The sequence below is a fragment of the Salvelinus fontinalis genome, chromosome 19 (genome assembly GCF_029448725.1).
Source record: "Salvelinus fontinalis isolate EN_2023a chromosome 19, ASM2944872v1, whole genome shotgun sequence".
Lineage (NCBI taxonomy): Eukaryota > Metazoa > Chordata > Actinopteri > Salmoniformes > Salmonidae > Salvelinus > Salvelinus fontinalis.
Genome location: NC_074683.1, coordinates 50,277,072 through 50,304,996, shown reverse-complemented (window position 1 = coordinate 50,304,996; position 27,925 = coordinate 50,277,072). Strand labels below are relative to the sequence as shown.

The window sequence follows — 27,925 nt, the reverse complement described above, 5'->3', positions numbered from 1 at the left end:
GTTCTGTTATGTGTCTAAACGCCACATCTATTCTTCTTCCACCTCTCTCCCTCCTGTCCTCCCTACAGAGAGACCCAACCCTCCTCCCCTAGCCGGCCTACCCTCCTCCTGCTCCTCCTGCTCCTGTATCCGCCGCACCTCCTCCCTGGATCTTCTCCTGACTGGATCTTATCTGACCGGTCACTGGTCTCGGGAAAGCAGCCATGCCTCATGTCAAAGCCACAAAGCCACTCAGGTATGTCCTAGCCTCGGGAAAGCAGCCATGTCCCATGTCAAAGCCACAAAGCTACCCAGGTATGTCCTAGCCTCGGGAAAGCAGCCATGTCCCATGTCAAAGCCACAAAGCCACTCAGGTATGTCCTAGCCTCGGGAAAGCAGCCATGCCCCATGTCAAAGCCACAAAGCCACCCAGGTATGTCCTAGCCTCGGTTTCCACATTTACGTTACTCAGACCATACTGGATACAGCTGAGAGTTAGCTAAACATGTTCTGGGCAAGGTATTTTACAGACAGTCATATCTAGGTCATTTTATGTAATACTTCAGAAATAATTAGGTATTTCTCTGCCTTGTCCTGCCTTTACCTGTCCTGCCTTTACCTGTCCTGCCTTTACCTGTCCTGCCTTTACCTGTCCTGCCTTTACCTGTCCTGCCTTTACCTGTCCTGCCCCACTTCTCTACACCCCCACCCTGTCCTACCCTGCCTTTACCTGTCCTGCCTTTACCTGTCCTGCCCCACTTACCTATACCCCCACCCTGTCCTATCCTGCCTTTACCTGTCCTGCCTTTACCTGTCCTGCCTTTACCTGTCCTGCCTTTACCTGTCCTGCCTTTACCTGTCCTGCCTTTACCTGTCCTGCATTTACCTGTCCTGACCCACTACCCTACACCCCCACACTTACCTAGCCTGCCTCACTTCCCTACACCCCCACACTTACCTAGCCTGCCCCACTTCCCTACACCCCCGCACTTCCCTAGCCTGCCCCACTTCCCTACACCCCCACACTTACCTAGCCTGCCCCACTTCCCTACACCCCCGCACTTCCCTAGCCTGCCACACTTCCCTACACCCCCACACTTACCTAGCCTGCCCCACTTCCCTACACCCCCACACTTACCTAGCCTGCCCCACTTCCCTACACCCCCACACTTACCTAGCCTGCCCCACTTCCCTACACCCCCACACTTACCTAGCCTGCCCCACTACCCTACACCCCCACACTTACCTAGCCTGCCCCACTTCCCTACACCCCCACACTTACCTAGCCTGCCCCACTTCCCTACACCCCCACACTTACCTAGCCTGCCCCACTTCCCTACACCCCCGCACTTACCTAGCCTGCCCCACTACCCTACACCCCCACACTTACCTAGCCTGCCCCACTTCCCTACACCCCCACACTTACCTAGCCTGCCCCACTTCCCTACACCCCCACACTTACCTAGCCTGCCCCACTTCCCTACACCCCCACACTTACCTAGCCTGCCCCACTTCCCTACACCCCCACACTTACCTAGCCTGCCCCACTTCCCTACACCCCCACACTTACCTAGCCTGCCCCACTTCCCTACACCCCCACACTTACCTAGCCTGCCCCACTTCCCTACACCCCCACACTTACCTAGCCTGCCCCACTTCCCTACACCCCCACACTTCCCTAGCCTGCCCCACTTCCCTACACCCCCACACTTACCTAGCCTGCCCCACTTCCCTACACCCCCACACTTACTTAGCCTGCCCCACTTCCCTACACCCCCACACTTCCCTAGCCTGCCCCACTACCCTTCACCCCCACACTTACTTAGCCTGCCCCACTTCCCTACACCCCCACACTTACCTAGCCTGCCCCACTTCCCTACACCCCCACACTTACCTAGCCTTCCCCACTTCCCTACACCCCCACACTTACCTAGCCTTCCCCACTTCCCTACAAGCCCCATACGACACCTTTCACGACCATTGATTGATTGGTGCTGCTGTACAAAGAAGTGGAATCATAGCACGAGGTACACGCCTGTCTCTCGTCCCAGTTATTATGAAGGAGAAACACCTGCATGCTGTCTTGTCTTTTACAGGTCGAAACGTTTTCCCCCCCCACCTGGAAAATGTGTTTACTGTTATTACGTTATGACAAAGGCGTTTGTGTTACGTGATAAACAAGGCCGTTTTTAGGTCACACTACAGTCAGTTTTCGTCATATTTTACTGTTTTGTACCATGTTGTTAAACTTGTCTAAATAAGATCAGGAATAACAATTTGCTTAAGAAGTCACGTAAAAAGTAGCATGGGACTTTTTTGAATGACCACCTCATCTCTGTACCTCACACATATAATTATCTATAAGGTCCCTCAGTCGAGCAGAGAATTTCAAACACAGATTCAACCACAAACACCAGGGAGGTTTTCCAATGCCTCGCAAAGAAGGGCACCTATTGGTAGATGGGTAAACATGAAAAAGCAGACATTAAATATCCCTTTGAACATGGTGAAGTTATTAAATACACTTTGGATGGTGTATCAATACACCCAGTCACTCCAAAGATACAGACGTCCTTCCTAACTCAGTTGCCGTAGAGGAAGGAAACCGCTCAGGGATTTCAATATGAGGCCAATGGTGACTTCAAAACAGTTACAGAGTATAATGGCTGTGACGGGAGAAAACTGAGGATGGATCAACAACATTGTAGTTACTCCACAATATTAACCTAAATGACAGAGAGTGAAAAGAAGGAAGCCTATACAGAATAATGTCACTAAAGTAAAACTGCAAACAATGTGGCAAGGCAATTCACTTTTTCTCCTGAATGCAAAGTGTTATGTTTGGGGCAAATCCAATACAACACATCACTGAGTACCACTCTCCATGTTTTCAAGCATGGTAATGGCTGCATCATGTTATGGGTATGCTTGTCATTGACAAGGACTGGGGAGTTCTTAAGATAAAAAATAAATGGTTTGGAGCTAAACGCAGGAACAATCCTAAAGGAAAACCCTGGTTCAGTCTGTTTTCCAACAGATACTGGGAGATGAATTCACCTTTCAGCAGGACAATGACCTAAAACACAAGTACAAATCTACACTGGAGTTACTTACCAAGAAGATTTTGAATGTTCCTGAGTGGCCTAGTTTCAGGCCTGCATTCTGTCAGACAGCCCACTATCAGGCCTCATTCTGCCAGACAGCCCACTATCAGGCCTCATTCTGCCAGACAGCCCACTATCAGGCCTGAATTCTGCCAGACAGCCAACTATCAGGCCTGCATTCTGCCAGACAGCCAACTATCAGGCCTGCATTCTGCCAGACATCCAACTATCAGGCCTGCATTCTGCCAGACAGCCCACTATCAGGCCTGCATTCTGCCAGACAGCCCACTATCGGGCCTGCATTCTGCCAGACATCCCACTATCGGGCCTGCATTCTGCCAGACAGCCCACTATTAGGCCTGCATTCTGCCAGACAGCCCACTATCAGGCCTGCATTCTGCCAGACAGCTCACTATCAGGCCTGCATTCTGCCAGACATCCCACTATCAGGCCTGCATTCTGCCAGACAGCCCACTATCAGGCCTGCATTCTGCCAGACAGCCCACTATCGGGCTTGCATTCTGCCAGACAGCCCACTATCGGGCCTGCATTCTGCCAGACAGCCCACTATCAGGCCTGCATTCTGCCAGACAGCCCACTATCAGGCCTGCATTCTGCCAGACATCCCACTATCAGGCCTGCATTCTGCCAGACAGCCCACTATCGGGCCTGCATTCTGCCAGACAGCCCACTATCAGGCCTGCATTCTGCCAGACATCCCACTATCAGGCCTGCATTCTGCCAGACAGCCCACTATCAGGCCTGCATTCTGCCAGACAGCCCACTATCAGGCCTGCATTCTGCCAGACAGCCCACTATCAGGCCTGCATTCTGCCAGACAGCCCACTATCGGGCCTGCATTCTGCCAGACAGCCCACTATCAGGCCTGCATTCTGCCAGACAGCCCACTATCGGGCCTGCATTCTGCCAGACAGCCCACTATCGGGCCTGCATTCTGCCAGACAGCCCACTATCGGGCCTGCATTCTGCCAGACAGCCCACTATCAGGCCTGCATTCTGCCAGACAGCCCACTATCAGGCCTGCATTCTGCCAGACAGCCCACTATCAGGCCTGCATTCTGCCAGACAGCCCACTATCAGGCCTGCATTCTGCCAGACATCCCACTATCGGGCCTGCATTCTGCCAGACAGCCCACTATCAGGCCTGCATTCTGCCAGACAGCCCACTATCAGGCCTGCATTCTGCCAGACATCCCACTATCGGGCCTGCATTCTGCCAGACAGCCCACTATTCCTTCTCCTCTTCACCACAGAGAGGATTAGGATTAATCCTATCTCCTCTTAACTTCTTGACGCTAGGGGTCAGATTTCTTTTATTTTTTAAATAACGTTCCCAAGGTAAACGGACTATTTCTCAGGTCCAGATCGTAGAATATTTATATAATTTACAGATTAGGATAGAAAACACTCTAAAGTTTCCAAAACTGTCAAAATATTCTCTGTGAGTATAACAATACATATTCTGCAAGCGAAAACCTGAGAAAATGTAACCCGGAAGTAATATATATATATATTAACTGTGTTTCCTGGCCCGTCTATCCTCCATTTAAAGGGGTATCAACCAGATTCCTTTTCCAGCGGCTTCCTCAGGCTGTGACCAGGCTTTAGACATAGTTTCAGACTTTTATTTTGAAAAATGAATGAGATTTTTCCAAAGTAGTCAGATGTCCTCTGAATTGTTCCTGCGCGCGAGAGGGGAGCTCTCCATTTTCCTTTTCTCTCTTAATGAATAGGTTACGGTCCGGGTGAAATATTATCGATTATGTTTGTTAAAAACAACCTGAGGATTGATTATAAAAAACATTTGACATGTTTCTACGAACATTACGGATACTTTTTGGAATTTCCGTTGAAAGGAACGAGGCTTTGGTTTTCTCAACATAACGCGCAACCCAAATGGCGTTTTTTTGTTGTAAAGTAATATTTATCGAACAAAAATAACATTTGTTGTGTAACTGGGAGTCTCGTGAGTGCAAACATCTGAAGATTATCAAAGTTAAGCGATTCATTTTATTGCTTTTCTGACTTTCGTGACCATGCTAATTTGGGGCTAGCTGTTGTAGCATTGATTGATACACTCACAAAAGCTTGGATTTCTTTCTCTGTAAAGCATATTTTCAAAATCTGACACGATAGGTGGATTAACAACAAGCTAAGCTGTGTTTTGGTATATTTCACGTGTGATTGCATGATTATAAATATTTTTTGTCATATTTTTGCATTTGGCGCCCTGCAATTCTAGCGGCTGATTCTATGTGAATAGTTGTGTTGTTTTCTGTCTGTCTGAAACTTCCCTGTGTATGACTAGATTAGAAGAATGTTCATCTCTTGCTGTTTTCAACACGTCGGGAAGATGAATGTGTCTGGCTGTGGACATGAGTTGTGTCTCTTTGGGTTCAGCCTTTCTCTGTCTGAAGTGGTTCTGGCTCTGTCTGAAGTGGTTCTGGCTCTGTCTGAAGTGGTTCTGGCTCTGTCTGAAGTGGTTCTGGCTCTGTCTGAAGTGGTTCTGGCTCTGTCTGAAGTGGTTCTGGCTCTGTCTGAAGTGGTTCTGTCTCTGTATGAAGTGGTTCTGTCTCTGTCTGAAGTGGTTCTGGCTCTGTCTGAAGTGGTTCTGGCTTTGTCTGAAGTGGTTCTGTCTCTGTCTGAAGTGGTTCTGGCTCTGTCTGAAGTGGTTCTGGCTCTGTCTGAAGTGGTTCTGGCTCTGTCGGAAGTGGTTCTGGCTCTGTCTGAAGTGGTTCTGTCTCTGTCTGAAGTGGTTCTGTCTCTGTCTGAAGTGGTTCTGGCTCTGTCTGAAGTGGTTCTGGCTCTGTCGGAAGTGGTTCTGGCTCTGTCTGAAGTGGTTCTGTCTCTGTCTGAAGTGGTTCTGTCTCTGTCTGAAGTGGTTCTGTCTCTGTCTGAAGTGGTTCTGGCTCTGTCGGAAGTGGTTCTGGCTCTGTCTGAAGTGGTTCTGTCTCTGTCTGAAGTGGTTCTGTCTCTGTCTGAAGTGGTTCTGGCTCTGTCTGAAGTGGTTCTGGCTCTGTCTGAAGTGGTTCTGTCTCTGTCTGAAGTGGTTCTGGCTCTGTCTGAAGTGGTTCTGGCTCCGTCTGAAGTGGTTCTGTCTCCGTCTGAAGTGGTTCTGTCTCCGTCTGAAGTGGTTCTGGCTCTGTCTGAAGTGGTTCTGGCTCTGTCTGAAGTGGTTCTGGCTCTGTATGAAGTGGTTCTGTCTCTGTCTGAAGTGGTTCTGTCTCTGTCTGAAGTGGTTCTGGCTCTGTCTGAAGTGGTTCTGTCTCTGTCTGAAGTGGTTCTGTCTCTGTCTGAAGTGGTTCTGGCTCTGTCTGAAGTGGTTCTGGCTCTGTCTGAAGTGGTTCTGTCTCTGTATGAAGTGGTTCTGTCTCTGTCTGAAGTGGTTCTGGCTCTGTCTGAAGTGGTTCTGGCTTTGTCTGAAGTGGTTCTGTCTCTGTCTGAAGTGGTTCTGGCTCTGTCTGAAGTGGTTCTGGCTCTGTCTGAAGTGGTTCTGGCTCTGTCGGAAGTGGTTCTGGCTCTGTCTGAAGTGGTTCTGTCTCTGTCTGAAGTGGTTCTGTCTCTGTCTGAAGTGGTTCTGGCTCTGTCGGAAGTGGTTCTGGCTCTGTCTGAAGTGGTTCTGTCTCTGTCTGAAGTGGTTCTGGCTCTGTCGGAAGTGGTTCTGGCTCTGTCTGAAGTGGTTCTGTCTCTGTCTGAAGTGGTTCTGGCTCTGTCTGAAGTGGTTCTGGCTCCGTCTGAAGTGGTTCTGTCTCCGTCTGAAGTGGTTCTGTCTCCGTCTGAAGTGGTTCTGGCTCTGTCTGAAGTGGTTCTGGCTCTGTCTGAAGTGGTTCTGGCTCTGTCTGAAGTGGTTCTGGCTCTGTATGAAGTGGTTCTGTCTCTGTCTGAAGTGGTTCTGTCTCTGTCTGAAGTGGTTCTGGCTCTGTCTGAAGTGGTTCTGTCTCTGTCTGAAGTGGTTCTGGCTCTGTCTGAAGTGGTTCTGTCTCTGTCTGAAGTGGTTCTGGCTCTGTCTGAAGTGGTTCTGGCTCTGTCTGAAGTGGTTCTGGCTCTGTCTGAAGTGGTTCTGGCTCCGTTGTCCTGCTGCTGCCAGAGTAGAGAGCAGCAGACCCGGGTTCAAATAATATTCAGAATACTTGATCTGGGCTTGATTGAGTTTACCTGGCGCAATGGAATCTGGCACTACAGCAAGACTAGAAAGTATTTGATAGATTTAGAATATGATTTGAAACCAGGTCTGGAGAGCAGAAGGCCGTCGGGCTGTCTCAGGGGTCTACTGTCTCAGGGGTCTACTGTCTCAGGAGTCTACTGTCTCAGGGGTCAGGCTGTCTCAGGGGTCTACTGTCTCAGGGGTCAGGCTGTCTCAGGGGTCTACTGTCTCAGGGGTCTACTGTCTCAGGGGTCTACTGTCTCAGGGGTCTACTGTCTCAGGGGTCTACTGTCCAGGGGTCAGGCTGTCTCAGGGTCTTCTGTCTCAGGGGTCTGCTGTCTCAGGGGTCTACTGTCTCAGGGGTCTGCTGTCTCAGGGGTCAGGCTGTCTCAGGGGTCTACTGTCTCAGGGGTCTACTGTCTCAGGGGTCAGGCTGTCTCAGGGGTCTGCTGTCTCAGGGGTCTACTGTCTCAGGGGTCTACTGTCTCAGGGGTCTACTGTCTCAGGGGTCTACTGTCTCAGGGGTCAGGCTGTCTCAGGGGTCTACTGTCTCAGGGGTCTACTGTCTCAGGGGTCTACTGTCTCAGGGGTCAGGCTGTCTCAGGGTCTTCTGTCTCAGGGTCTTCTGTCTCAGGGTCTTCTGTCTCAGGGGTCTACTGTCTCAGGGGTCTACTGTCTCAGGGGTCAGGCTGTCTCAGGGTCTTCTGTCTCAGGGTCTTCTGTCTCAGGGTCTTCTGTCTCAGGGGTCTTCTGTCTCAGGGGTCTGCTGCCTGGCTGTTGTTGCAGTCTTCCCTTCCATGTGTGAGATTTCCTCTGTAGGTCTCCACCCGAAACCCCACATCAGGCCTGCAGTCTCTCTCACACACACACACACACACACACACACACACACACACACACACACACACACACACACACACACACACACACACACACACACACACACACACACACACACACACACACACACACACTAGCCACTCACACACCACACACACACTAGCCACTCACACACACACACACACACACACACACACACACACACACACACACACACACACACACACACACACACACACACACACACACACACACACACACACACACACACACACACACACACACACACACAATTTGAGCAAAGAATAAATGCAGGAACCCAGGGGAACAGAATGTGGAATTTGTTTACATTTACAGAGTTCCATCTCTCTCAGTAACACCTTGCCAAAATAACCATATCCTGAACCATCCTGCACAGCGCTCTCGGTTACCATGGAGCTGCACCTCACACCTAGTGACCAAACAACCAAACAGAACCCAGCGGCCTACGGGGAGAACTATTAACACTGTGCAGTGCTTTATCAACGTGATACGGAATCTAGGGGGAGAGAGAGAAACTATTAACACTGTGCAGTGCTTTATCAACGTGATACGGAATCTAGGGGGAGAGAGAGAAACTATTAACACTGTGCAGTGCTTTATCAACATGATACGGAATCTAGGGAGAGAGAGAGAAACTATTAACACTGTGCAGTGCTTTATCAACGTGATACGGAATCTAGGGAGAGAGAGAGAAACTATTAACACTGTGCAGTGCTTTATCAACGTGATACGGAATCTAGGGAGAGAGAGAGAAACTATTAACACTGTGCAGTGCTTTATCAACGTGATACGGAATCTAGGGAGAGAGAGAGAGAACGACACCATTTATTATTGGCTTTTTATACCTTCTACTTTCACCATTTTAGTTCAGGATTTAGTTCAGGATTTGGTTCAGGATAGTTCAGGATTTAGTGCAGGATTTAGTGCAGGATTTAGTTCAGGATTTTGTCATGAGGCTCTTAATCTACTTCCCCAGAGTCAGATGAACTCATGGATACCATTTTTGTCTCTGCGTGCGGTTTAAAAAAAGTTGCTAACAAGTGCAAGCACAATTATGACTATAAGTCTAAGGCAACAGCTAGCATTCTAGCTGTTCCTGTAGACGTCCAGGCATTGCGCTAACGCTAGTTTGTATTGGCTTGTGAAACTGTTGGTGTGTACTATATAATCAGACTGCTGGTGTGTACTATATAATCAGACTGCTGGTGTGTACTATATAATCAGACTGTTGGTGTGTACTATATAATCAGACTGCTGGTGTGTACTATATAATCAGACTGTTGGTGTGTACTATATAATCAGACTGCTGGTGTGTACTATATAATCAGACTGTTGGTGTGTACTATATAATCAGACTGTTGGTGTGGACTATATAATCAGACTGTTGGTGTGTACTATATAATCAGACTGCTGGTGTGTACTATATAATCAGACTGTTGGTGTGTACTATATAATCAGACTGCTGGTGTGTACTATATAATCAGACTGCTGGTGTGTACTATATAATCAGACTGCTGGTGTGTACTATATAATCAGACTGTTGGTGTGTACTATATAATCAGACTGTTGGTGTGTACTATATAATCAGACTGCTGGTGTGTACTATATAATCAGACTGCTGGTGTGTACTATATAATCAGACTGCTGGTGTGTACTATATAATCAGACTGTTGGTGTGTACTATATAATCAGACTGCTGGTGTGTACTATATAATCAGACTGCTGGTCTGTACTATATAATCAGACTGTTGGTGTGTACTATATAATCAGACTGCTGGTGTGTACTATATAATCAGACTGCTGGTGTGTACTATATAATCAGACTGCTGGTGTGTACTATATAATCAGACTGTTGGTGTGTACTATATAATCAGACTGTTGGTGTGTACTATATAATCAGACTGTTGGTGTGTACTATATAATCAGACTGTTGGTGTGTACTATATAATCAGACTGCTGGTGTGTACTATATAATCAGACTGCTGGTGTGTACTATATAATCAGACTGTTGGTGTGTACTATATAATCAGACTGTTGGTGTGTACTATATAATCAGACTGTTGGTGTGTACTATATAATCAGACTGTTGGTGTGTACTATATAATCAGACTGCTGGTGTGTACTATATAATCAGACTGTTGGTGTGTACTATATAATCAGACTGCTGGTGTGTACTATATAATCAGACTGCTGGTGTGTACTATATAATCAGACTGTTGGTGTGTACTATATAATCAGACTGCTGGTGTGTACTATATAATCAGACTGCTGGTGTGTACTATATAATCAGACTGCTGGTGTGTACTATATAATCAGACTGCTGGTGTGTACTATATAATCAGACTGCTGGTGTGTACTATATAATCAGACTGTTGGTGTGTACGATATAATCAGACTGTTGGTGTGTACTATATAATCAGACTGCTGGTGTGTACGATATAATCAGACTGCTGGTGTGTACTATATAATCAGACTGCTGGTGTGTACTATATAATCAGACTGTTGGTGTGTACTATATAATCAGACTGCTGGTGTGTACTATATAATCAGACTGCTGGTGTGTACTATATAACCAGACTGTTGGTGTGTACTATATAATCAGACTGTTGGTGTGTACTATATAATCAGACTGTTGGTGTGTACTATATAATCAGACTGCTGGTGTGTACTATATAATCAGACTGCTGGTGTGTACTATATAATCAGACTGTTGGTGTGTACTATATAATCAGACCGCTGGTGTGTACTATATAATCAGACCGCTGGTGTGTACTATATAATCAGACCGCTGGTGTGTACTATATAATCAGACTGCTGGTGTGTACTATATAATCAGACTGTTGGTGTGTACTATATAATCAGACTGTTGGTGTGGACTATATAATCAGACTGTTGGTGTGTACTATATAATCAGACTGCTGGTGTGTACTATATAATCAGACTGTTGGTGTGTACTATATAATCAGACTGTTGGTGTGTACTATATAATCAGACTGCTGGTGTGTACTATATAATCAGACTGCTGGTGTGTACTATATAATCAGACTGCTGGTGTGTACTATATAATCAGACTGCTGGTGTGTACTATATAATCAGACTGCTGGTGTGTACTATATAATCAGACTGCTGGTGTGTACTATATAATCAGACCGTTGGTGTGTACTATATAATCAGACTGCTGGTGTGTACTATATAATCAGACTGTTGGTGTGTACTATATAATCAGACTGCTGGTGTGTACTATATAATCAGACTGCTGGTGTGTACTATATAATCAGACTGTTGGTGTGTACTATATAATCAGACTGCTGGTGTGTACTATATAATCAGACTGTTGGTGTGTACTATATAATCAGACTGTTGGTGTGTACTATATAATCAGACTGCTGGTGTGTACTATATAATCAGACTGCTGATGTGTACTATATAATCAGACTGTTGGTGTGTACTATATAATCAGACTGCTGGTGTGTACTATATAATCAGACTGCTGGTGTGTACTATATAATCAGACTGTTGGTGTGTACTATATAATCAGACTGTTGGTGTGTACTATATAATCAGACTGCTGGTGTGTACTATATAATCAGACTGTTGGTGTGTACTATATAATCAGACTGCTGGTGTGTACTATATAATCAGACTGCTGGTGTGTACTATATAATCAGACTGCTGGTGTGTACTATATAATCAGACTGTTGGTGTGTACTATATAATCAGACTGCTGGTGTGTACTATTTAATCAGACTGCTGGTGTGTACTATATAATCAGACTGCTGGTGTGTACTATATAATCAGACTGCTGGTGTGTACTATATAATCAGACTGCTGGTGTGTACTATATAATCAGACTGCTGGTGTGTACTATATAATCAGACCGTTGGTGTGTACTATATAATCAGACTGCTGGTGTGTACTAATAAATCAGACTGTTGGTGTGTACTATATAATCAGACTGCTGGTGTGTACTATATGATCAGACTGCTGTTGTGTACTATATAATCAGACTGTTGGTGTGTACTATATAATCAGACTGCTGGTGTGTACTATATAATCAGACTGTTGGTGTGTACTATATAATCAGACTGTTGGTGTGTACTATATAATCAGACTGCTGGTGTGTACTATATAATCAGACTGTTGGTGTGTACTATATAATCAGACTGCTGGTGTGTACTATATAATCAGACTGTTGGTGTGTACTATATAATCAGACTGTTGGTGTGTACTATATAATCAGACTGTTGGTGTGTACTATATAATCAGACTGCTGGTGTGTACTATATAATCAGACTGCTGGTGTGTACTATATAATCAGACTGCTGGTGTGTACTATATAATCAGACTGCTGGTGTGTACTATATAATCAGACTGTTGGTGTGTACTATATAATCAGACTGTTGGTGTGTACTATATAATCAGACTGCTGGTGTGTACTATATAATCAGACTGTTGGTGTGTACTATATAATCAGACTGCTGGTGTGTACTATATAATCAGACTGCTGGTGTGTACTATATAATCAGACTGCTGGTGTGTACTATATAATCAGACTGTTGGTGTGTACTATATAATCAGACTGCTGGTGTGTACTATATAATCAGACTGCTGGTGTGTACTATATAATCAGACTGCTGGTGTGTACTATATAATCAGACTGCTGGTGTGTACTATATAATCAGACTGCTGGTGTGTACTATATAATCAGACTGCTGGTGTGTACTATATAATCAGACTGCTGGTGTGTACTATATAATCAGACTGTTGGTGTGTACTATATAATCAGACTGCTGGTGTGTACTATATAATCAGACTGTTGGTGTGTACTATATAATCAGACTGCTGGTGTGTACTATATAATCAGACTGCTGGTGTGTACTATATAATCAGACTGTTGGTGTGTACTATATAATCAGACTGTTGGTGTGTACTATATAATCAGACTGTTGGTGTGTACTATATAATCAGACTGTTGGTGTGTACTATATAATCAGACTGCTGGTGTGTACTATATAATCAGACTGCTGGTGTGTACTATATAATCAGACTGTTGGTGTGTACTATATAATCAGACTGCTGGTGTGTACTATATAATCAGACTGCTGGTGTGTACTATATAATCAGACTGCTGGTGTGTACTATATAATCAGACTGTTGGTGTGTACTATATAATCAGACTGCTGGTGTGTACTATATAATCAGACTGCTGGTGTGTACTATATAATCAGACTGCTGGTGTGTACTATATAATCAGACTGCTGGTGTGTACTATATAATCAGACTGTTGGTGTGTACTATATAATCAGACTGTTGGTGTGTACTATATAATCAGACTGCTGGTGTGTACTATATAATCAGACTGCTGGTGTGTACTATATAATCAGACTGTTGGTGTGTACTATATAATCAGACTGTTGGTGTGTACTATATAATCAGACTGTTGGTGTGTACTATATAATCAGACTGTTGGTGTGTACTATATAATCAGACTGCTGGTGTGTACTATATAATCAGACTGCTGGTGTGTACTATATAATCAGACTGCTGGTGTGTACTATATAATCAGACTGCTGGTGTGTACTATATAATCAGACTGCTGGTGTGTACTATATAATCAGACTGCTGGTGTGTACTATATAATCAGACTGTTGGTGTGTACTATATAATCAGACTGCTGGTGTGTACTATATAATCAGACTGTTGGTGTGTACTATATAATCAGACTGCTGGTGTGTACTATATAATCAGACTGCTGGTGTGTACTATATAATCAGACTGTTGGTGTGTACTATATAATCAGACTGTTGGTGTGTACTATATAATCAGACTGCTGGTGTGTACTATATAATCAGACTGCTGGTGTGTACTATATAATCAGACTGCTGGTGTGTACTATATAATCAGACTGCTGGTGTGTACTATATAATCAGACTGCTGGTGTGTACTATATAATCAGACTGCTGGTGTGTACTATATAATCAGACTGCTGGTGTGTACTATATAATCAGACTGTTGGTGTGTACTATATAATCAGACTGCTGGTGTGTACTATATAATCAGACTGTTGGTGTGTACTATATAATCAGACTGCTGGTGTGTACTATATAATCAGACTGCTGGTGTGTACTATATAATCAGACTGTTGGTGTGTACTATATAATCAGACTGCTGGTGTGTACTATATAATCAGACTGTTGGTGTGTACTATATAATCAGACTGTTGGTGTGTACTATATAATCAGACTGCTGGTGTGTACTATATAATCAGACTGTTGGTGTGTACTATATAATCAGACTGCTGGTGTGTACTATATAATCAGACTGTTGGTGTGTACTATATAATCAGACTGTTGGTGTGTACTATATAATCAGACTGCTGGTGTGTACTATATAATCAGACTGCTGGTGTGTACTATATAATCAGACTGCTGGTGTGTACTATATAATCAGACTGTTGGTGTGTACTATATAATCAGACTGCTGGTGTGTACTATATAATCAGACTGCTGGTGTGTACTATATAATCAGACTGTTGGTGTGTACTATATAATCAGACTGTTGGTGTGTACTATATAATCAGACTGTTGGTGTGTACTATATAATCAGACTGCTGGTGTGTACTATATAATCAGACTGCTGGTGTGTACTATATAATCAGACTGTTGGTGTGTACTATATAATCAGACTGCTGGTGTGTACTATATAATCAGACTGTTGGTGTGTACTATATAATCAGACTGCTGGTGTGTACTATATAATCAGACTGCTGGTGTGTACTATATAATCAGACTGCTGGTGTGTACTATATAATCAGACTGTTGGTGTGTACTATATAATCAGACTGTTGGTGTGTACTATATAATCAGACTGTTGGTGTGTACTATATAATCAGACTGCTGGTGTGTACTATATAATCAGACTGTTGGTGTGTACTATATAATCAGACTGCTGGTGTGTACTATATAATCAGACTGCTGGTGTGTACTATATAATCAGACTGCTGGTGTGTACTATATAATCAGACTGTTGGTGTGTACTATATAATCAGACTGTTGGTGTGTACTATATAATCAGACTGCTGGTGTGTACTATATAATCAGACTGCTGGTGTGTACTATATAATCAGACTGCTGGTGTGTACTATATAATCAGACTGCTGGTGTGTACTATATAATCAGACTGCTGGTGTGTACTATATAATCAGACTGCTGGTGTGTACTATATAATCAGACTGCTGGTGTGTACTATATAATCAGACTGCTGGTGTGTACTATATAATCAGACTGCTGGTGTGTACTATATAATCAGACTGCTGGTGTGTACTATATAATCAGACTGTTGGTGTGTACTATATAATCAGACTGTTGGTGTGTACTATATAATCAGACTGTTGGTGTGTACTATATAATCAGACTGTTGGTGTGTACTATATAATCAGACTGCTGGTGTGTACTATATAATCAGACTGCTGGTGTGTACTATATAATCAGACTGCTGGTGTGTACTATATAATCAGACTGCTGGTGTGTACTATATAATCAGACTGCTGGTGTGTACTATATAATCAGACTGCTGGTGTGTACTATATAATCAGACTGCTGGTGTGTACTATATAATCAGACTGCTGGTGTGTACTATATAATCAGACTGCTGGTGTGTACTATATAATCAGACTGCTGGTGTGTACTATATAATCAGACTGTTGGTGTGTACTATATAATCAGACTGCTGGTGTGTACTATATAATCAGACTGCTGGTGTGTACTATATAATCAGACTGCTGGTGTGTACTATATAATCAGACTGCTGGTGTGTACTATATAATCAGACTGCTGGTGTGTACTATATAATCAGACTGCTGGTGTGTACTATATAATCAGACTGTTGGTGTGTACTATATAATCAGACTGTTGGTGTGTACTATATAATCAGACTGCTGGTGTGTACTATATAATCAGACTGTTGGTGTGTACTATATAATCAGACTGCTGGTGTGTACTATATAATCAGACTGCTGGTGTGTACTATATAATCAGACTGTTGGTGTGTACTATATAATCAGACTGCTGGTGTGTACTATATAATCAGACTGCTGGTGTGTACTATATAATCAGACTGCTGGTGTGTACTATATAATCAGACTGCTGGTGTGTACTATATAATCAGACTGCTGGTGTGTACTATATAATCAGACTGTTGGTGTGTACTATATAATCAGACTGCTGGTGTGTACTATATAATCAGACTGCTGGTGTGTACTATATAATCAGACTGCTGGTGTGTACTATATAATCAGACTGCTGGTGTGTACTATATAATCAGACTGCTGGTGTGTACTATATAATCAGACTGTTGGTGTGTACTATATAATCAGACTGCTGGTGTGTACTATATAATCAGACTGCTGGTGTGTACTATATAATCAGACTGCTGGTGTGTACTATATAATCAGACTGCTGGTGTGTACTATATAATCAGACTGCTGGTGTGTACTATATAATCAGACTGCTGGTGTGTACTATATAATCAGACTGCTGGTGTGTACTATATAATCAGACTGCTGGTGTGTACTATATAATCAGACTGCTGGTGTGTACTATATAATCAGACTGCTGGTGTGTACTATATAATCAGACTGCTGGTGTGTACTATATAATCAGACTGTTGGTGTGTACTATATAATCAGACTGCTGGTGTGTACTATATAATCAGACTGCTGGTGTGTACTATATAATCAGACTGTTGGTGTGTACTATATAATCAGACTGCTGGTGTGTACTATATAATCAGACTGTTGGTGTGTACTATATAATCAGACTGCTGGTGTGTACTATATAATCAGACTGCTGGTGTGTACTATATAATCAGACTGCTGGTGTGTACTATATAATCAGACTGCTGGTGTGTACTATATAATCAGACTGCTGGTGTGTACTATATAATCAGACTGCTGGTGTGTACTATATAATCAGACTGCTGGTGTGTACTATATAATCAGACTGCTGGTGTGTACTATATAATCAGACTGCTGGTGTGTACTATATAATCAGACTGTTGGTGTGTACTATATAATCAGACTGCTGGTGTGTACTATATAATCAGACTGCTGGTGTGTACTATATAATCAGACTGCTGGTGTGTACTATATAATCAGACTGCTGGTGTGTACTATATAATCAGACTGCTGGTGTGTACTATATAATCAGACTGCTGGTGTGTACTATATAATCAGACTGTTGGTGTGTACTATATAATCAGACTGCTGGTGTGTACTATATAATCAGACTGCTGGTGTGTACTATATAATCAGACTGCTGGTGTGTACTATATAATCAGACTGCTGGTGTGTACTATATAATCAGACTGTTGGTGTGTACTATATAATCAGACTGCTGGTGTGTACTATATAATCAGACTGCTGGTGTGTACTATATAATCAGACTGTTGGTGTGTACTATATAATCAGACTGCTGGTGTGTACTATATAATCAGACTGCTGGTGTGTACTATATAATCAGACTGCTGGTGTGTACTATATAATCAGACTGCTGGTGTGTACTATATAATCAGACTGCTGGTGTGTACTATATAATCAGACTGTTGGTGTGTACTATATAATCAGACTGTTGGTGTGTACTATATAATCAGACTGCTGGTGTGTACTATATAATCAGACTGCTGGTGTGTACTATATAATCAGACTGCTGGTGTGTACTATATAATCAGACTGCTGGTGTGTACTATATAATCAGACTGCTGGTGTGTACTATATAATCAGACTGCTGGTGTGTACTATATAATCAGACTGTTGGTGTGTACTATATAATCAGACTGCTGGTGTGTACTATATAATCAGACTGCTGGTGTGTACTATATAATCAGACTGCTGGTGTGTACTATATAATCAGACTGCTGGTGTGTACTATATAATCAGACTGTTGGTGTGTACTATATAATCAGACTGCTGGTGTGTACTATATAATCAGACTGCTGGTGTGTACTATATAATCAGACTGCTGGTGTGTACTATATAATCAGACTGCTGGTGTGTACTATATAATCAGACTGCTGGTGTGTACTATATAATCAGACTGCTGGTGTGTACTATATAATCAGACTGCTGGTGTGTACTATATAATCAGACTGCTGGTGTGTACTATATAATCAGACTGCTGGTGTGTACTATATAATCAGACTGCTGGTGTGTACTATATAATCAGACTGCTGGTGTGTACTATATAATCAGACTGCTGGTGTGTACTATATAATCAGACTGCTGGTGTGTACTATATAATCAGACTGCTGGTGTGTACTATATAATCAGACTGCTGGTGTGTACTATATAATCAGACTGCTGGTGTGTACTATATAATCAGACTGTTGGTGTGTACTATATAATCAGACTGCTGGTGTGTACTATATAATCAGACTGCTGGTGTGTACTATATAATCAGACTGCTGGTGTGTACTATATAATCAGACTGCTGGTGTGTACTATATAATCAGACTGCTGGTGTGTACTATATAATCAGACTGCTGGTGTGTACTATATAATCAGACTGCTGGTGTGTACTATATAATCAGACTGTTGGTGTGTACTATATAATCAGACTGCTGGTGTGTACTATATAATCAGACTGCTGGTGTGTACTATATAATCAGACTGCTGGTGTGTACTATATAATCAGACTGCTGGTGTGTACTATATAATCAGACTGCTGGTGTGTACTATATAATCAGACTGTTGGTGTGTACTATATAATCAGACTGCTGGTGTGTACTATATAATCAGACTGCTGGTGTGTACTATATAATCAGACTGCTGGTGTGTACTATATAATCAGACTGCTGGTGTGTACTATATAATCAGACTGCTGGTGTGTACTATATAATCAGACTGCTGGTGTGTACTATATAATCAGACTGCTGGTGTGTACTATATAATCAGACTGCTGGTGTGTACTATATAATCAGACTGCTGGTGTGTACTATATAATCAGACTGCTGGTGTGTACTATATAATCAGACTGCTGGTGTGTACTATATAATCAGACTGCTGGTGTGTACTATATAATCAGACTGCTGGTGTGTACTATATAATCAGACTGCTGGTGTGTACTATATAATCAGACTGCTGGTGTGTACTATATAATCAGACTGCTGGTGTGTACTATATAATCAGACTGCTGGTGTGTACTATATAATCAGACTGCTGGTGTGTACTATATAATCAGACTGCTGGTGTGTACTATATAATCAGACTGCTGGTGTGTACTATATAATCAGACTGCTGGTGTGTACTATATAATCAGACTGCTGGTGTGTACTATATAATCAGACTGCTGGTGTGTACTATATAATCAGACTGCTGGTGTGTACTATATAATCAGACTGTTGGTGTGTACTATATAATCAGACTGCTGGTGTGTACTATATAATCAGACTGTTGGTGTGTACTATATAATCAGACTGCTGGTGTGTACTATATAATCAGACTGCTGGTGTGTACTATATAATCAGACTGTTGGTGTGTACTATATAATCAGACTGCTGGTGTGTACTATATAATCAGACTGCTGGTGTGTACTATATAATCAGACTGCTGGTGTGTACTATATAATCAGACTGCTGGTGTGTACTATATAATCAGACTGCTGGTGTGTACTATATAATCAGACTGCTGGTGTGTACTATATAATCAGACTGCTGGTGTGTACTATATAATCAGACTGCTGGTGTGTACTATATAATCAGACTGCTGGTGTGTACTATATAATCAGACTGCTGGTGTGTACTATATAATCAGACTGCTGGTGTGTACTATATAATCAGACTGCTGGTGTGTACTATATAATCAGACTGCTGGTGTGTACTATATAATCAGACTGCTGGTGTGTACTATATAATCAGACTGCTGGTGTGTACTATATAATCAGACTGTTGGTGTGTACTATATAATCAGACTGCTGGTGTGTACTATATAATCAGACTGTTGGTGTGTACTATATAATCAGACTGCTGGTGTGTACTATATAATCAGACTGCTGGTGTGTACTATATAATCAGACTGCTGGTGTGTACTATATAATCAGACTGCTGGTGTGTACTATATAATCAGACTGCTGGTGTGTACTATATAATCAGACTGCTGGTGTGTACTATATAATCAGACTGCTGGTGTGTACTATATAATCAGACTGCTGGTGTGTACTATATAATCAGACTGCTGGTGTGTACTATATAATCAGACTGCTGGTGTGTACTATATAATCAGACTGCTGGTGTGTACTATATAATCAGACTGCTGGTGTGTACTATATAATCAGACTGCTGGTGTGTACTATATAATCAGACTGCTGGTGTGTACTATATAATCAGACTGCTGGTGTGTACTATATAATCAGACTGCTGGTGTGTACTATATAATCAGACTGCTGGTGTGTACTATATAATCAGACTGCTGGTGTGTACTATATAATCAGACTGCTGGTGTGTACTATATAATCAGACTGTTGGTGTGTACTATATAATCAGACTGCTGGTGTGTACTATATAATCAGACTGCTGGTGTGTACTATATAATCAGACTGCTGGTGTGTACTATATAATCAGACTGCTGGTGTGTACTATATAATCAGACTGCTGGTGTGTACTATATAATCAGACTGCTGGTGTGTACTATATAATCAGACTGTTGGTGTGTACTATATAATCAGACTGTTGGTGTGTACTATATAATCAGACTGCTGGTGTGTACTATATAATCAGACTGCTGGTGTGTACTATATAATCAGACTGCTGGTGTGTACTATATAATCAGACTGCTGGTGTGTACTATATAATCAGACTGCTGGTGTGTACTATATAATCAGACTGCTGGTGTGTACTATATAATCAGACTGCTGGTGTGTACTATATAATCAGACTGCTGGTGTGTACTATATAATCAGACTGCTGGTGTGTACTATATAATCAGACTGCTGGTGTGTACTATATAATCAGACTGCTGGTGTGTACTATATAATCAGACTGCTGGTGTGTACTATATAATCAGACTGCTGGTGTGTACTATATAATCAGACTGCTGGTGTGTACTATATAATCAGACTGCTGGTGTGTACTATATAATCAGACTGCTGGTGTGTACTATATAATCAGACTGCTGGTGTGTACTATATAATCAGACTGCTGGTGTGTACTATATAATCAGACTGCTGGTGTGTACTATATAATCAGACTGCTGGTGTGTACTATATAATCAGACTGTTGGTGTGTACTATATAATCAGACTGCTGGTGTGTACTATATAATCAGACTGCTGGTGTGTACTATATAATCAGACTGTTGGTGTGTACTATATAATCAGACTGTTGGTGTGTACTATATAATCAGACTGTTGGTGTGTACTATATAATCAGACTGTTGGTGTGTACTATATAATCAGACTGCTGGTGTGTACTATATAATCAGACTGTTGGTGTGTACTATATAATCAGACTGCTGGTGTGTACTATATAATCAGACTGCTGGTGTGTACTATATAATCAGACTGCTGGTGTGTACTATATAATCAGACTGCTGGTGTGTACTATATAATCAGACTGCTGGTGTGTACTATATAATCAGACTGCTGGTGTGTACTATATAATCAGACTGCTGGTGTGTACTATATAATCAGACTGCTGGTGTGTACTATATAATCAGACTGCTGGTGTGTACTATATAATCAGACTGCTGGTGTGTACTATATAATCAGACTGCTGGTGTGTACTATATAATCAGACTGCTGGTGTGTACTATATAATCAGACTGTTGGTGTGTACTATATAATCAGACTGCTGGTGTGTACTATATAATCAGACTGCTGGTGTGTACTATATAATCAGACTGCTGGTGTGTACTATATAATCAGACTGCTGGTGTGTACTATATAATCAGACTGTTGGTGTGTACTATATAATCAGACTGCTGGTGTGTACTATATAATCAGACTGCTGGTGTGTACTATATAATCAGACTGCTGGTGTGTACTATATAATCAGACTGCTGGTGTGTACTATATAATCAGACTGCTGGTGTGTACTATATAATCAGACTGCTGGTGTGTACTATATAATCAGACTGCTGGTGTGTACTATATAATCAGACTGCTGGTGTGTACTATATAATCAGACTGCTGGTGTGTACTATATAATCAGACTGCTGGTGTGTACTATATAATCAGACTGTTGGTGTGTACTATATAATCAGACTGCTGGTGTGTACTATATAATCAGACTGCTGGTGTGTACTATATAATCAGACTGTTGGTGTGTACTATATAATCAGACTGCTGGTGTGTACTATATAATCAGACTGCTGGTGTGTACTATATAATCAGACTGCTGGTGTGTACTATATAATCAGACTGCTGGTGTGTACTATATAATCAGACTGCTGGTGTGTACTATATAATCAGACTGCTGGTGTGTACTATATAATCAGACTGCTGGTGTGTACTATATAATCAGACTGCTGGTGTGTACTATATAATCAGACTGCTGGTGTGTACTATATAATCAGACTGCTGGTGTGTACTATATAATCAGACTGCTGGTGTGTACTATATAATCAGACTGCTGGTGTGTACTATATAATCAGACTGTTGGTGTGTACTATATAATCAGACTGCTGGTGTGTACTATATAATCAGACTGCTGGTGTGTACTATATAATCAGACTGCTGGTGTGTACTATATAATCAGACTGCTGGTGTGTACTATATAATCAGACTGCTGGTGTGTACTATATAATCAGACTGCTGGTGTGTACTATATAATCAGACTGCTGGTGTGTACTATATAATCAGACTGCTGGTGTGTACTATATAATCAGACTGCTGGTGTGTACTATATAATCAGACTGCTGGTGTGTACTATATAATCAGACTGCTGGTGTGTACTATATAATCAGACTGCTGGTGTGTACTATATAATCAGACTGCTGGTGTGTACTATATAATCAGACTGCTGGTGTGTACTATATAATCAGACTGCTGGTGTGTACTATATAATCAGACTGCTGGTGTGTACTATATAATCAGACTGCTGGTGTGTACTATATAATCAGACTGCTGGTGTGTACTATATAATCAGACTGCTGGTGTGTACTATATAATCAGACTGCTGGTGTGTACTATATAATCAGACTGCTGGTGTGTACTATATAATCAGACTGCTGGTGTGTACTATATAATCAGACTGCTGGTGTGTACTATATAATCAGACTGTTGGTGTGTACTATATAATCAGACTGCTGGTGTGTACTATATAATCAGACTGCTGGTGTGTACTATATAATCAGACTGCTGGTGTGTACTATATAATCAGACTGCTGGTGTGTACTATATAATCAGACTGCTGGTGTGTACTATATAATCAGACTGCTGGTGTGTACTATATAATCAGACTGCTGGTGTGTACTATATAATCAGACTGTTGGTGTGTACTATATAATCAGACTGCTGGTGTGTACTATATAATCAGACTGCTGGTGTGTACTATATAATCAGACTGCTGGTGTGTACTATATAATCAGACTGCTGGTGTGTACTATATAATCAGACTGCTGGTGTGTACTATATAATCAGACTGCTGGTGTGTACTATATAATCAGACTGCTGGTGTGTACTATATAATCAGACTGCTGGTGTGTACTATATAATCAGACTGCTGGTGTGTACTATATAATCAGACTGCTGGTGTGTACTATATAATCAGACTGCTGGTGTGTACTATATAATCAGACTGCTGGTGTGTACTATATAATCAGACTGCTGGTGTGTACTATATAATCAGACTGCTGGTGTGTACTATATAATCAGACTGCTGGTGTGTACTATATAATCAGACTGCTGGTGTGTACTATATAATCAGACTGCTGGTGTGTACTATATAATCAGACTGCTGGTGTGTACTATATAATCAGACTGCTGGTGTGTACTATATAATCAGACTGCTGGTGTGTACTATATAATCAGACTGCTGGTGTGTACTATATAATCAGACTGCTGGTGTGTACTATATAATCAGACTGCTGGTGTGTACTATATAATCAGACTGCTGGTGTGTACTATATAATCAGACTGCTGGTGTGTACTATATAATCAGACTGCTGGTGTGTACTATATAATCAGACTGCTGGTGTGTACTATATAATCAGACTGTTGGTGTGTACTATATAATCAGACTGCTGGTGTGTACTATATAATCAGACTGCTGGTGTGTACTATATAATCAGACTGCTGGTGTGTACTATATAATCAGACTGCTGGTGTGTACTATATAATCAGACTGCTGGTGTGTACTATATAATCAGACTGCTGGTGTGTACTATATAATCAGACTGCTGGTGTGTACTATATAATCAGACTGCTGGTGTGTACTATATAATCAGACTGCTGGTGTGTACTATATAATCAGACTGCTGGTGTGTACTATATAATCAGACTGCTGGTGTGTACTATATAATCAGACTGCTGGTGTGTACTATATAATCAGACTGCTGGTGTGTACTATATAATCAGACTGCTGGTGTGTACTATATAATCAGACTGCTGGTGTGTACTATATAATCAGACTGCTGGTGTGTACTATATAATCAGACTGCTGGTGTGTACTATATAATCAGACTGCTGGTGTGTACTATATAATCAGACTGTTGGTGTGTACTATATAATCAGACTGCTGGTGTGTACTATATAATCAGACTGTTGGTGTGTACTATATAATCAGACTGCTGGTGTGTACTATATAATCAGACTGCTGGTGTGTACTATATAATCAGACTGCTGGTGTGTACTATATAATCAGACTGCTGGTGTGTACTATATAATCAGACTGCTGGTGTGTACTATATAATCAGACTGCTGGTGTGTACTATATAATCAGACTGCTGGTGTGTACTATATAATCAGACTGTTGGTGTGTACTATATAATCAGACTGCTGGTGTGTACTATATAATCAGACTGCTGGTGTGTACTATATAATCAGACTGCTGGTGTGTACTATATAATCAGACTGCTGGTGTGTACTATATAATCAGACTGCTGGTGTGTACTATATAATCAGACTGCTGGTGTGTACTATATAATCAGACTGCTGGTGTGTACTATATAATCAGACTGCTGGTGTGTACTATATAATCAGACTGCTGGTGTGTACTATATAATCAGACTGCTGGTGTGTACTATATAATCAGACTGCTGGTGTGTACTATATAATCAGACTGCTGGTGTGTACTATATAATCAGACTGCTGGTGTGTACTATATAATCAGACTGCTGGTGTGTACTATATAATCAGACTGCTGGTGTGTACTATATAATCAGACTGCTGGTGTGTACTATATAATCAGACTGCTGGTGTGTACTATATAATCAGACTGCTGGTGTGTACTATATAATCAGACTGCTGGTGTGTACTATATAATCAGACTGTTGGTGTGTACTATATAATCAGACTGCTGGTGTGTACTATATAATCAGACTGCTGGTGTGTACTATATAATCAGACTGCTGGTGTGTACTATATAATCAGACTGCTGGTGTGTACTATATAATCAGACTGCTGGTGTGTACTATATAATCAGACTGCTGGTGTGTACTATATAATCAGACTGCTGGTGTGTACTATATAATCAGACTGCTGGTGTGTACTATATAATCAGACTGCTGGTGTGTACTATATAATCAGACTGCTGGTGTGTACTATATAATCAGACTGCTGGTGTGTACTATATAATCAGACTGCTGGTGTGTACTATATAATCAGACTGTTGGTGTGTACTATATAATCAGACTGCTGGTGTGTACTATATAATCAGACTGCTGGTGTGTACTATATAATCAGACTGCTGGTGTGTACTATATAATCAGACTGCTGGTGTGTACTATATAATCAGACTGCTGGTGTGTACTATATAATCAGACTGCTGGTGTGTACTATATAATCAGACTGTTGGTGTGTACTATATAATCAGACTGTTGGTGTGTACTATATAATCAGACTGCTGGTGTGTACTATATAATCAGACTGCTGGTGTGTACTATATAATCAGACTGCTGGTGTGTACTATATAATCAGACTGCTGGTGTGTACTATATAATCAGACTGCTGGTGTGTACTATATAATCAGACTGCTGGTGTGTACTATATAATCAGACTGCTGGTGTGTACTATATAATCAGACTGCTGGTGTGTACTATATAATCAGACTGCTGGTGTGTACTATATAATCAGACTGTTGGTGTGTACTATATAATCAGACTGCTGGTGTGTACTATATAATCAGACTGCTGGTGTGTACTATATAATCAGACTGCTGGTGTGTACTATATAATCAGACTGCTGGTGTGTACTATATAATCAGACTGCTGGTGTGTACTATATAATCAGACTGCTGGTGTGTACTATATAATCAGACTGCTGGTGTGTACTATATAATCAGACTGCTGGTGTGTACTATATAATCAGACTGCTGGTGTGTACTATATAATCAGACTGCTGGTGTGTACTATATAATCAGACTGCTGGTGTGTACTATATAATCAGACTGCTGGTGTGTACTATATAATCAGACTGCTGGTGTGTACTATATAATCAGACTGTTGGTGTGTACTATATAATCAGACTGTTGGTGTGTACTATATAATCAGACTGTTGGTGTGTACTATATAATCAGACTGCTGGTGTGTACTATATAATCAGACTGCTGGTGTGTACTATATAATCAGACTGCTGGTGTGTACTATATAATCAGACTGCTGGTGTGTACTATATAATCAGACTGCTGGTGTGTACTATATAATCAGACTGCTGGTGTGTACTATATAATCAGACTGCTGGTGTGTACTATATAATCAGACTGCTGGTGTGTACTATATAATCAGACTGCTGGTGTGTACTATATAATCAGACTGCTGGTGTGTACTATATAATCAGACTGCTGGTGTGTACTATATAATCAGACTGCTGGTGTGTACTATATAATCAGACTGTTGGTGTGTACTATATAATCAGACTGCTGGTGTGTACTATATAATCAGACTGCTGGTGTGTACTATATAATCAGACTGCTGGTGTGTACTATATAATCAGACTGCTGGTGTGTACTATATAATCAGACTGCTGGTGTGTACTATATAATCAGACTGCTGGTGTGTACTATATAATCAGACTGCTGGTGTGTACTATATAATCAGACTGCTGGTGTGTACTATATAATCAGACTGCTGGTGTGTACTATATAATCAGACTGCTGGTGTGTACTATATAATCAGACTGCTGGTGTGTACTATATAATCAGACTGCTGGTGTGTACTATATAATCAGACTGCTGGTGTGTACTATATAATCAGACTGCTGGTGTGTACTATATAATCAGACTGCTGGTGTGTACTATATAATCAGACTGCTGGTGTGTACTATATAATCAGACTGCTGGTGTGTACTATATAATCAGACTGCTGGTGTGTACTATATAATCAGACTGTTGGTGTGTACTATATAATCAGACTGCTGGTGTGTACTATATAATCAGACTGCTGGTGTGTACTATATAATCAGACTGCTGGTGTGTACTATATAATCAGACTGCTGGTGTGTACTATATAATCAGACTGCTGGTGTGTACTATATAATCAGACTGCTGGTGTGTACTATATAATCAGACTGCTGGTGTGTACTATATAATCAGACTGCTGGTGTGTACTATATAATCAGACTGTTGGTGTGTACTATATAATCAGACTGTTG

General features: G+C 41.6%; 1 protein-coding gene across 1 annotated transcript in view; it reads left to right on the top strand.

Annotated features, from left to right (window-relative positions):
• The window catches only part of fam117bb (family with sequence similarity 117 member Bb), a 198,547-nt gene that overhangs the window by 105,727 nt on the left and 64,895 nt on the right, over positions 1-27,925 (top strand). The window contains exon 2 of the mRNA XM_055871899.1: positions 69-235. Coding sequence (XP_055727874.1) covers positions 69-235 — 167 coding nt within the window. The remainder of the gene's footprint in view (positions 1-68; positions 236-27,925) is intronic.